At 34.6% G+C, this 13,872-nt stretch overlaps 1 protein-coding gene across 1 annotated transcript; it reads right to left on the bottom strand.

Annotated features, from left to right (window-relative positions):
• Nucleotides 1-4,090: 4,090 nt before the first annotated feature.
• On the bottom strand, nucleotides 4,091-11,801 carry LOC113240564 (sodium-coupled monocarboxylate transporter 1-like; the record flags this gene model as incomplete). The annotated part of the gene is made up of 6 exons (XM_026477898.1): nucleotides 4,091-4,486; nucleotides 6,187-6,320; nucleotides 7,675-7,925; nucleotides 8,337-8,467; nucleotides 8,731-9,090; nucleotides 11,670-11,801. Coding segments are annotated over 6 exons (1,360 nt in total), but the record flags the coding sequence as incomplete, so codon positions are not given.
• Between the last annotated feature and the right edge of the window lie 2,071 nt (nucleotides 11,802-13,872).

Below are 13,872 nucleotides of genomic sequence, written 5' to 3'. Positions count from 1 at the left end.
ACATCATGTAGTCTAGATACTAGATAAGGTGGCAGTACTTCCCTGGATCGAGCTCTTTCACAAGGAGCTCTACTACATAATTAGTAGAGGTGCGGCTGCAGCGCGTCATTGGCGCCACTGCAGCACTTCTCTAAGCGTCTAATTTGAAGGGATCCTAATTTTTTTTGTATATGTACGGTACGACTCGGCAGAGGATTTTTAGGTGACGGAAGGTAGTATAACTTAAAGTTAAAGCATTATAGTTGAAATTTCTATAATAATGGTTGAAGCTGGGACATACTCAGGGATACAGAGCCGGCGGCTTTCGGAATACCTCGGCAGCCTCAAAGATACTTCGGCAGCGTTGGGATGCTTCGGCAGGCTTCTCGACACTAAGTACAACTATACGGGGTGAGGAGAGGCAGAGATCTGAAAAGAGGCCGAGATCTGAAAAGAGGCCAGGTCGCGGGTAGAATGTCGCAATGGAATGCTTAAGGACGCCGCGTGCGATGCGCTGGGGATACTGAGGTATATTTAAGTATACCGTGGCATAATAACGTCAGTGTATGCTTGCATATAGGGATACCGAAGCATCCCTGCCGAGGCGTTCTGTCAGTGGGCGCCGAGCCTATAGTTAGATTTAACGAACCGTATCGCGTTTTGAACATATGTTTCCGTCTTGACGCGATGCTACACGACTAAAACGTGACCATCAAGATGTTGTCATTTTTAATAAAGGACTGACCGACTTTTAACGTCCTTTGCCTTGTCAATAGAAAAATTATACTATACACCTAATTAATTTCTCAACAACGTACATGACTTTCATGCAGTCTTTAATTTATAAATTCAACTTGCTATAAGCGTTACACCTCAACCGCTCGTCAGAGGACGGACTAATCTTCAGCAGCTCTCTTGGTGGTGAATAGTGGAATGCTTTTCTCACTAGTCACCATCAGAAGAATTAGTGATATAAAATTTACATAATTAGGGCAATTATAAAAAAAAACACAAAACAAATACACTTTAGTGCAAAAGGTCAGAAAGTTCAGAATGATATGAATTTTCAGACGCGTAGAGACGTTTGAGCCTCACAAAAACATATGTACCTTGAATGCCAATCTCACGACTAATTTTCCACTAAGTAGGCAGTCACGCGCGTTTCTCATGTATTCAAATAAGCCATATATCCATTTTCGCGGCCGCAAATTGGAAGTAAAATTATCCGCTACGGTTGCGGAATTGTGGCTAGTCGCTTAGTGGAAAAAGGGTAGTCTTGCAATTTATTGATATTCATTGCAACCTAAAACAGGTAGGCAATTTCATTGATATATAAATATACCTGTATAACATTATTATCACAAAAACCTTGCTTAATAAAATACTAGAGTGTTAACCACCACACTCTTTCGCTCTAATTACACTTCGATATCAATGCCGTCCGACAGTTTTGTGCGCGGTGTGAGCCCGCACTAAATCATGAATTTTGTTCAAGTTCCATAACGAATGAAGAGCTGAAGACACTGAATAAAAATTCATAACATTTTTCTTCCACTGACCTGACTACTAAATATTTGCAATATAAATTCAGTCCTACACAAAACACAACATTAAATGTACCACCATACTATGTATCACACTGACCTACTGACTTGACACTACTTCAGCCAGTACTGTCAATTTCTTACGAAATTATTGGTCATACCGATATTTCAAGTATGAATTATAGTGTTTTTTTTATAATTAAATAAATAAAATAATTACCCGTTAGTATAACGAGAATTTTCTTCATAATATTTAAACTACAAAGGCGCCTTCAAATTATCAATCAATCAATCAGCCTATTGCAGTGTAGTGGTGCAATTGCATCGCCACAGTGGTGCAGCTGCGGCGCTTTTATAAGCATTTAATTTGAAGGCGCCTTAAGACATTGTTTATTTTTGAATACCATGATTTTTACTACCATGATATTCATCTATCTTCTGTTTTTGTGAAAACATTCCACTAGTTTTTCATTATTATCACAAAAATCAAACACACAAAAATATCCTTCAATCTTACTGAATTTGAACCTGTGTCTGTTACCATGCCACTTTTAGATCTCAGCTCAGTTGGTTAAGAGTTGATACTATGTCATTTTCCCATACTAATACGGCTTATTTTGCTTTGATCGAGCGCCAGAGACACTGGCTTTATTTGAGAACTTATTTTTTTATAAAAACGAAATTGAAGCCAGTTGAAAAATGTATATCGTACAGACAAAAAAAACATTGGTATATTATGGAAAGTGTCCATTGAATACAGCGGTTTTCTTGTACAATTTCGATGTAAGTTTGTTTTCTTTTCTATCGTGAAAATTAGTAATTTAGTAATCAGTTTATATCCTCGATTTTACTATATATTTTTTCCAAAATGATTGATTCAACACTTTGGAAAACTTTCATGAGGAATCAACCAAAGATATTTGAGGTAGTATAGACTATTAAGCTCAGTCGGTCAAGAGGCTGGGCCACCGCCCAGGCATGGCAACAGACACTGGTACGAGTCCAGTCAGATGAAAAGAATCTTCCTTTGTGATCGATGTGTGTATCAAAAAATACATTATTCTAATACACTGTTTATCTCCAGCGTGCGCTTAAAATGCACATGCAAAAGATCTCTTTTCTTAATATTTAAAGTTTTAAGAGCTATTGCCTTTTTTATCCGCTAAAATTATATAAAATATTACCGCTAGCATATTCAATCTCATCAAAATACATTAAGCCGTTATCCATAACGTATTTACTATGATATAATCGAAAACAATTAGCGTAGAATAATAAAACAAGTATGGTAACTCCAAACAACAAACGCAACAGCGTGACTTGTATGTGTGTGCGTCTGCCGCCTGCCGTATACGAACGCATACATTGTACTAAGTCGCGATGCATTCGCGTTGCATAGGTTTGCGCTAATCGTCTCTCGCGCCTTTCAATATTATGTATACAAGCCGTGGCAGCCTAATGGTTTGATATACCGCCTCTCAAGCAGAGGCCGTGGGTTCGAATCCGGGCTCACACCTCTGCTTTTCGGTGAAAGAACACATCGTGATGAAACCTGCACATTGAAGAAAGTTCACAACCCTCGGAAAACAGTGGGACGTACAAACGGGTTGATGATAATGATATGTGCAATCACGGAAGAAAAAAAAACAGTGGAAATGCCTTAAGCCTCGATTACTACCAGAATGATTGGACGTAGTTTCTAATTTTAAAAATATAACAAATCTGGACTGTTATTACAATTTAAACTTTACCCTGTTGGCGTAACGTTGAAACTTCAGTACGTATTATTGCAAGTTACGACGTTTTGATGTTTATATTGAAATTTCATTCAATGTGCTGACATCTAGTAGTCAGTGGCAAAACGACGGCAAACAATTATCAATTACGAGTAGCGTGAAAAATTCGAGATGTTTACTTACTTCCCCAAAAAAGAAACGACCATATTGCAGCGGTAGAAGGTTTAACATTCGTTTCTTGTAACAAAACTTTATTACGATAAATAGATAAGTGAAAAATTATTTAAAATTACAAAGTAATCCTTAACGATGACAGTAAACACCATCGTAGATAATATACATATAAAAAGTAGCAAAATAAAGCATTTTCTTCTAGAATGTACGAGGTTTTGCGTGAAACAATTGACATGGCAATAACGTAAAAAACGAATATCGCAGATTGAGCTTCAGTACGTAGAACTTCACGTACTGTTGACACACGTACCACACCCACTAAACACTTCTACTAAATTTATTGTTCTGTGTGTGTGACTGGCGACACACGTTTGTATAGAGTTACCACATTTATCTTATTATACTATGACAATAGCCTGGTTAGGTACTATCACCTGAAATGGTGACACCTGTATCGTCTTTAGTCATTATTGTTCGAGTTGCCCCTAGAAAATATAGTACTTTAATTCTAACATGCCGAGGTATTAAACTTGAATTAAAGGGTATTAAACCTTAATAAGGCATTAAACCCCTTGGAGGACGAGATTTTCATAGTTTACTTATAAAAAGTTTGCCAAGGCTTCAAATTACACAGTCACATGAGTATCTTTTTTTTAACGTAAGAAGACTTAAAGTCCACACTAATGTTAATACTAGTTAAATCACAATTTACTCATACTTTTTTCAGGTGAAGTCACTTCCACAAAGGATTTTTCGTTACTAACAAAACTAGGAGTTTTATCGTTGTTGATGTTTAGGTCTTCTACGGTTGTGTCTTCAGTCTTCTCAGAGTCCTTTGAAGGTTCCTTCTTCTCAACAGTATATGTACGTTTACGACCAGGTAGTTTGCTAGCTATCCTTGCTGCAAGAGGATGTAGCAATTGCTTGTCGAAAGCATCTTTCTCACTTGCAGTTAAGGCACCAATTAAATTACCAATTATTACGCAAGAAATTGTCCCGATTACTGCATACCACATGTAGGATATTGAATACATAGTCATTAGTATGCTGGACCTGAAAAAAAAATACATTGTTATATTTAATTCTCAAAACAATTTATTTTCAACTCAAAATTGTTTAAAAGTCTTAATGCAAAGGAATGATATTGTATTTTTCCGAGATGAACTAAAATGACGTTTGCAGGGTAGCCATTTCTCGTAAAAATTTAAATAGTGTTGTAGTTATTGTCGATAGCTTCATCGATAAATTGTGAAAGGCGACAAATTTTTGAGAATTTTGCAGAAACGTATGAATAATTGACGTAATAACGTTCCAAATGATTAATAATTGTGTTATCACCTTCCTTCTTATTTTGACAGTTGAGCCATTAGTATTAAAATAAATATATTAACTACAAAGACACGTCTTTATAATTCCATGATGATGTATATTTTTACGTTCTATAAATCTTAATTACATTGCACGAACGTAACCAATATTCATTAAAAAGTCGATAGAATATTTGTCGACTGCCACTGTTTTAATGTCTGATTGTCATTTTAATCCTTCTTAAAAGAACATGGTCATTAGCGATGCACAATTTTTTTTACTCTTGAATCTATCTCATAAAAATCGTTTTAAAATGAATATTGAAAACAATTATAAGTCTGACAGTCGCTTACGACTTTAAATGTAGAGTGATATTAGCCATGAGAGACGACGATTAGATGGCACAGAATTAGCATATCGTAGACTTTTTTTTATAATATCAAGTGACGGGACGAACAAGTCGTGCGCCTGATGGTAAACTACACGCCTGTCCGTAACACTTGCAGTGCCACTCAGAGTTTTAAATCGCAATGATCTGAAGGGCCATTGCGCCCGTCACCGAGACATAAGTTGACAAGTCTCACGTGCCTATAATTTCACCAGTACCCTTACCGTTCAAAACCGTAATGCTCACATTATTGCGACAGAAAGAGGTATGTTGCCGAACTATTGTTTCTTGCAGACCAATTTAAATTAAGATTAGCCTTATGGTTCAGTAGATGTACAGAGACTGTTTTATTTAAATTATGAATACGATATAGACGATTCGATTCCCCTAATGAATCGATACAAAAAATCGCTAATCGTTGAATCGATCTTCATACACAATCAAATAGTAATGTGCATCCCTAATAGTTTTAAAGTACTCTTAACGATTCAGTATTCCGAGAATGTTCATAAATATCATCGAGTATGTAACCAGGAATAGAGATCAAATGTCATTTATATTTGTTTGAAAACTATTCTGCCATATCATTACTGTGACAACTGCGCTCCGATTGGCTAGCCCGAGTTCAAAACAATTGACGGGTGTCGTCAATTGTTTCACTTCAAATCGACCAGTTAACTTGAGCTTTGCTATAATGGACGAAAATTGCAAAATTACATATTTAATATTTAATTACCGATGAAATGTGATTCCGTTTGTTTTGTAATTAGATGTTTTGCTGTTTTTCCCACACCACCGAATAGAACAGCACGGCATTGTTAGAGATATTATCTTTATTACAATATATACAGAATATTTTTTGGAAGATACGGAGACATACGCACAGGTCAGTAGTTGGCCTGTCTATATTTCAGTGCAAACGGGAGTTGATATTTATAAGAGCTGTATCGCTAATATGTTACCAGGAATATATGGCCCTTATTTCGTCTCTATTTCTGGTTATATACTCGATGATAAATATTCACCATTAAAATAAAACAATAAGAAATCAACATACGTTATTGATTCCGAGTTTTCAATTGGGGATGACATCGTTGTTTGCAATATGGGTGATACATTGAATAGCGTCTGGTTCATTTCTACAGGCAGAGGTTTCGGACTAAAAATGTTTACAGTGTCGTTTGAACAGCCCTGGAACAACAATAAAATCATTTTATGTTTGCTAATCATATAGCTAGATGCAGTTGGTGATGAGGCCGAAAAGAATTGCCCAAGGAGGCCTTTGTTTTATACGAGTCAAACTATCTCTGTACCTGTGTGTCAAAAGCTTTTCTTATTATATATGAAAGGAAATTACTCCAAAATGTTTACATAAATAAGTTACTATAAAAAGCGAATATATTGTGCTTATATAAGTTAAAAAATTTTTATCTATGCACATTATCATAAACCCTCTATGATGTGTTCAAAACCGCAAATTGCGACCAGCATGAAGTTAAACTGTTTCGTTAGAACAAATTTCTTAGTGAAAATGTTATTATTGCTTCATTAATAAAAATTCGATTTTATTATTACATTCAAATTTCGAACACATCTAAAAACAAAAGAATTTGATTCGACCTCAATTCTAATATCAGTCGAGATGAAGTTTTATTCGAAATGAAATGTCAATAGCAAACAATTTTGACAATTTCACACGTTACTTGATATTGAACGATATGGTAGTTGGGGCCAATTCTAGTTTGTCTATGAATTAAAAACAAAAACTACGGTTGTGTGACATGCATGAGAAAAGTTTTTATTTGCCGCCATTTCGCCAGTTGTAACATGCGGTTCCTGAACTCATCACAGAGAGCTTATAATATGTGTGTAGATAAAGCAGTGTATGTAACTGTACATAATTAGACATAAAAACACTCGTCGTACTTTACTGCCTTTCATTAAGTAATAGTGACATAAACTACTATTTTCTGCCAACCATTTTTAGCCATTTAAACAACCCGATGTTGTATGCAGTGGTCAAATATTAACACAGATTTTGACACAGATTTCCCGGGAAAGTTTTGTTTTTTGGCAAAAACCAGACTCTTTGCGTATTCACACATACAAACCACGCTGTTACGTTTGTGTGGAGAGTTGCCATACTTGTGTCATAAGCCGACTTCAAAAAAGGAGGAGGTTCGCAATTAGATTATATGTTTTTTTTTGTATGTATGTTACGCGATAACTCCTGTATTTGTGAACCGATTTTCATGATTCTTTTTTTGTTGGAAAGAGGGTAATTCCATAGTGGTCCCATTTTATTTTGAAGAAATCATCCACCTCGAAGGGTGGCTGTTCACGCATGAAGATTCATTTTCATAAATAGCGCCTAACATTAATTTAGGAGCAATTACTTTAATGGTTGATTTTGCAAGGCGTTTTTCTCTCAATATACTTTGAGTAGCGAGAACCGATTTTTATTGTTGTAATGGTTTACGTGTGCAAATGTTATTAATGTACAACTACTTTACATCTAGGTCATGAAATTTCGGCATTTGCTTACCTCAACAGATAAAGGTAACATTGCATTCTTCTGATTGGTATATAAGATCCTTCCAATGGTTAGCCAACTGGCGATCATGTGTGATGTGATCATCCCACATATGGCTCCTTTACCGTTGGCTATTGGGAACAGGGCAGCCAAGAGGAAGACGCCCAGCAGAGCCCCTGATGTCGCCGATGTGACTAAGAGAGCAACTTCAACCACCCCGCCAACCATACCAACGCCTAATGACATTGTCATTATTAATAATGCTGAAAAAATTAAATAGAAAAATTAAAGATATGAAAACCCTTTTAGAACCAGTAGGGCTCTATATGAAAGTGTTCGTCAAGGGATTAATTATTATATATATATTAATTCTGCCGCCAATTAGTAATACTGCGTTTCGGTTTGAAAAGGTAAGAATGCTGGTAAAACCACAAGCACATGGGACTTACCAACAAAATGCCTCTCAGATCCCTACGATTTAAAGCATTATGTGCACTGTAACTGTTCTGGGCAGGCGTGTCGATTACCACCAGGCGTTCAACTGTTCATCCTGTCACTAGTTTATGGTATACGTTCGGTTGTATTTATACTAATTTCGGGTTTTTTTTTTAAGTTTAGTTCATTAACGTAAAATTTTGTAAAATATTTTAAAATACTTTGAAAAACTAACTTACAATAGAAAACGCCGATGACTTTGATAAACATCAACTGCTTTTTGTCGTCGATTCCTTTAAAAACTGGAATAGCAGAGGCGAAGTCTTCCCACGTTACCGTCGCCAGAGAGTTTACGTTGGATACCATGAAGCTAAAACAATAATTTCCGCTTTTTATTTTATGCATCACTTAGAGAAGTCTTTGTATCAAACAAGTAGTTGTCAGGATCACATTCACTTGGCAATATAATGCCTCTGGGTAAATTCTGCTCAAGTACACATTTGCGTATGTTTCTGACATTCATTATATTTAGTAACAATGTGTTGTTTCAGACACACGGACTCTTCGGGATCATATCCATTCACATTTATGTTACACAGGGGACGTGTTAATTGAAATAAATTTGTCAATTACCTCAAAGCACCATTAAAGATGCTTCCCAGGAACAAACCAAGCATCCCAGGTAGAAAAGTAAACTGATCTTGCACATAGAAAGCTAAGACTTCATCTGGAGCTGCAATATTTCCAGCCAAATATGGGTCACAGTTTTTGTAAAGAGAGTAAATTGCCATCCCAACAATCCATGATAAACTGAACAGTATGGCCACTGCGGGAACATTGGCCAATAACGTTTTCCGGACTCTGGATTCACTTGACATGGAGCAATAGCGTTGGACAAAAGTCTGTTGGCAACCGTAGATGGAAACAGACATGAAAAGCTGCCCAATTAAGGCTGATGTTGTGTCCACACGAACTGTTGGATCCCATGTAAACCTGGAACATAGACAGTGGGTTCGATTTCAAACTCAATGGGCCGTAATATTTGGATGTTATGAACTTGGGATTAAAAACTACACTACCAGCATTTATGTTTCCCCGGAACTTGAATCTGTTCCGGGAAAAGACATTTTCGAACAAACTTGTACCGTCGTCGTTTCATATTAGTGAGATTACAGCCAAAAGTGCACATTAAAATAAAATCCTACCGATTTTCTTAAGGAGGGTTCCAGGTCTTCTGAATTTCTGATTTGACGATTTAAACATTTGTCAAAATCAATATGAAATAGGGATTTTTTAATTTATTATTATAGCGAGTAATCGGGCCCCGATTTTACGAACACCTACCCACAAGTCTAAAAAGTGTTACAAATGACGAAGTGTTTTGTTCCCGACTGAAAGACCTTTTATTGGATAATAAATTGTATAGTATAGAGGAATTTCTTTTAAAAAAAATGTAATTATATTTTAATTGTGGACGTTTATATTTTAAAAGTATTTAAATTTTTATTTTTATTGTGGTAGTTCGTATTTTTCTTTATTTTTCTTTTAATTATTTTATATTAACAGTAAAATTATTATATACATTAATGACGATCATGTTATCCCTTGACATATCGAATTGTAATATTATGAAATAAATGATTCTGTTCTATTCATTGGCGGTTACCGGCCTCCAAAGCATGCCACTAGGCTTGATTGCAATGTCTCTTTATTACTCTTTAACAGTATTATTTTAGTATATTATTTATATAATTTCTCATATTCATAATTAAGTATCAATAATTCAATGAACACAATTTTTTGCCTATTCTGTTTTTATTTTGTTTTTTTGTTTCTTTATTGTTTATCCACAAAATTCGTTTTTTTTTTTAATTTTTTTCCCAATTTTACTTTTGTTTCTTTTTTTATTACAAAATTCGGTGAGCATAATGTTAATAAATAAATATGGCTGTTTACAAAAATAACAGAAAATTACCTAAAAATAAAGTTGGCGTAGTTTGCATTGCGGTATCGATTTGTTGATCCAATTATTTGTAACAAACAGGTTAGTCTACGTCCATCCGAAGCCGTAGCATGAAACAGCTAAAGATGTTGTATAATAATACATTATTATATTATAGGAGTTAAATAATGAAGTAAAACTGCACTTCCGTAGAAGTTTAGGCATTTAGCTTTAAGTTATTTCTAAAATGACGTACGTCAAATATTTAATTCGTTTTGAAATTTCTTATAATAAGTGATAAATCACAACATGTAGAAGAATAACGTCTAATCTGCCGTGGCGTATTCATGAGGATAATATTATTATGATGATTGGACCTTAAAAGTATGATCCCTACGGCTCAATTTACGTCACCTCGTAATGTACAAACTAGATACGATACGGTAGCTACGAGAATTCGGACACTGCGCAATAATTCTTCGAAAGCCGGACGTTCTGTTGTTTTTGACTCGCATTTAGTTGGTACCACTAATTTTGTGAAAAATTTCAAATAATGGAATTTTTTCCGGAAAAAATTCGGAAAAATATAATTCGATGGCTCGTATTATGGTTCTTCGTTTAGAAATATCATTTGAAATTATATTTAGCGTGAGTTACATTTAGAAAAAATAAGATTTAAAATGATTGGACAACAATGAAAAAAGAGAACAATTGCGTTGGGGATAATGCAATTTCATGGATAATTCTGGGTATCTGAAACATGTAGCCAATTTGAATTTTGCATGCTAATGCACGTAGTTATATGCTTGGAAACCGCCTCTTAACGCCAGTTGCGATTGACTAACAGAAAGCCAGAAATCGGTGAATAAACAACATGCGTCTGATTTCAATACCACGTAACTTATTTAGTTCGCGGCCAAACCAGATCCGCGAAATGACGTGGCAAGTTATATAAAAAGATTTACTTTGTAGCCAACATAAATTAATGCTTACTGTGTAAAAACTAAAGTCGTAGCAATTGAAATAACAAAGTAATAACCTTAGAATAATAACGCATAGAAACCTAGTTCCCGCACGCTAAGTGAGGCAAATTGAAGCGCGCCAAAAGGGCTTACGCGAGCGGGCGGGCCTTCAGTGCTCAAGGTCAACTTGCACCGCGAAAAGATCAAGAATTTTAGCTAAAAATGACGAAATGTGCGGTAAATGAGTGTAAAAATACGTCAGACAAACATAAAACAGATTGCTATTTTATATAAATATTCACTAAAACCGAAAATTAACCTACTACTAAAACTAGCCTACATGAATTTGATTTTTGCCTCACTTGTGACAGTTCGTTTGGTATGAAACTAACATTCTATGCGTTATTATTCTAAGGTAATAACATTAAAACCTTCTCCTGTAAAATGTAGTTTTGTGAAGATATCTTTATAATGGCTTCTTCGTTTTGACAGCTGTCAATGTAAAATGTAGACAAATACAGGAAAAATATTATTTTTTTCAAAATGAAATTTTTACCATGATCCAACACCATACATTATATAATGGACATAAGTTTATTGTGCTATGGTTACAATAATTCGCTCCTTCGATGTAAATTGAGTTCTAAGGTATTTAATACGTTACGTACTTCATGAATTGCAATCTGCCTCCATCCAGATTATCATGTACCACTTTCACAGGACCACCCGACTTTACAGTTGCCTGAATTATGAACGCACCGCTCACCAACACCATTGTCAGAGTTTGAATAACGTCCGCTCTGAAATAGATAATAAAAATGTTAATTATGTAATTTAACTGTAATATATGTGTAAATATGTATGGCGATATATGCGTCGCCCTCGAGTAGTCACTATACCACCATCAAATAAAAATGTATCACAAAATAATCCACTGCACAGGATGTGCCGCTATTACAATGATGTCTGTTCTAGTATCGATTTTGACATATTTTCACAAAGTTTAAACAATTTTAAGAGATGTCTTCAACGTTTGTAATTTCTTTTTTATTTTATTATTAATTTGTTTGAATTTATTTTTGTAGTGAATTATTGTATAAAGAATGATTTTTAATATTTTCGTATTTTTTTAAATTATTTTGAATATTTTATAAAATTATTAATTCATAATTCATCCGTTATTTCCCTTATTTTATATTATTTTGATCAGCTGTGTGTAATTATATAATAGCATAAGCTGTCTACATTTGTAATTGGATAGCAGTCGCAGAGTTGCATAGATAATACTATTTTAAGTAAATGTGCCTTGTGTATCTGTAATTGTACCATATTGAATAAATAAATAAGATAAATGTAATTGAACTGCCTCCGTGGCTGTACGGTTACCATGCCAGACTGCCACGCAGAGGTCACAGGTTCGATTTCCGGGCCGAGAGCAATATTTGTATGGCCTCATTTATTTCTCTTGTGAGTTTGGGTGTAATTTGTGGTTGTCTATGTATGTGTCCATGGCATCCGCGACACAGGGTTTTCCTAGCGGGGCTATGTTGAATGTGTGCGTTATTATAAAAAAAAAAGAAAAAAGAATTATGTACCCACTACGATCTTTACAATATATAAGATATATACCATCGGTGTTTTATTGTCACATCAAAAAAATTTTAGGGAAGCCTGTTTTAGATTTTCGCGATTGTTTTAAAATATTTACGTCCTGATTTAAATTCAATTTTAATAAGGATAAAATTTTAAAATATTTGTCACTCAAATGTGACAGCTAAATGTGGATATAATAGCGTTATCGAGGCGGCATACTACGGGTGCAGGGACCATCAAAACGAAAAACAATCCCTTTTATTCGTTTTTTTCTAACTTATTTAGCTTCAGTTCTGTTGTTAAGCGTAAAATCGGCGTGATTGACATTTTTTATTACGTGCCAATATCTCAAATGTTCCTTATATATAAAATGAGATCATTCCTGTTACCTGTTTCTGCCACCAAGCAGTTATGTGAGCATTATCGGATTCCGGTTTTGAAAATAGCATGTGACTTTTTAACTTATGTCTAAAGGTGACGGATTTTTACGGTGAAATTTAATTTAATAAAATTTTTTTTTTTAAAGGGTGTGTCGTTTACCACTAGACTCACATATCTGAGATTTTGTCACATAGTCGCTTTCTACAATAATCACGAATGTAATGACTTATCATTCACAACCACGCTCGGGATAAGACAGCGTTATAAATTCAACAACATAGATGTAATCGCAACCCGGTTTCTGGCATAGTGCCATTACTACAAGGTCTGTTATATATTCTCTGATCACTATTATAATTTATAATACTTAATATGTTTATTGGAGCATACATAGCCAAAACAACGCTTTCTATTTCGAATAAAAAATACACGATGCGTGTAGTAAAATGTGAATGGCTATTACAATACCATATTTAGAAAGCTATATTGATATATATACGCTATATATATATATATAGGTCCCCGATTCTACGAACATCTACCCACAGACCTGAAAAGTGTTAGAAACGATGAAACGTTTTGTACCCGACTAAAAAACCTTTTATTGGATATTGAATTGTACAGTGTCGATGAGTTTCTTTTGAAACAATTTTAATTTTATTTTATTCGACAAGCAGTAGTTATACTACTTTATTTTATATTCATTATTATTATTATAATTTTATTACTGACAATCATAGTTATCCCTTGACATTGTATTTCCAATTGTAATATTGTGACATTGATAACATGAAATAAACGATTCTATTCTATTCTATTCCATATATATATGTGTGTGTGATATATTACGCAAAACCTAAATAAATGGACTGGTAATGAAGATGAATGAAAGTGATT

The sequence above is a fragment of the Hyposmocoma kahamanoa genome, unplaced genomic scaffold, assembly GCF_003589595.1.
Source record: "Hyposmocoma kahamanoa isolate Upper Pololo Valley unplaced genomic scaffold, ASM358959v1 156286, whole genome shotgun sequence".
In the NCBI taxonomy this organism is placed as follows: Eukaryota; Metazoa; Arthropoda; class Insecta; order Lepidoptera; family Cosmopterigidae; genus Hyposmocoma; species Hyposmocoma kahamanoa.
This window is presented reverse-complemented; position numbering and strand designations above follow the sequence as displayed.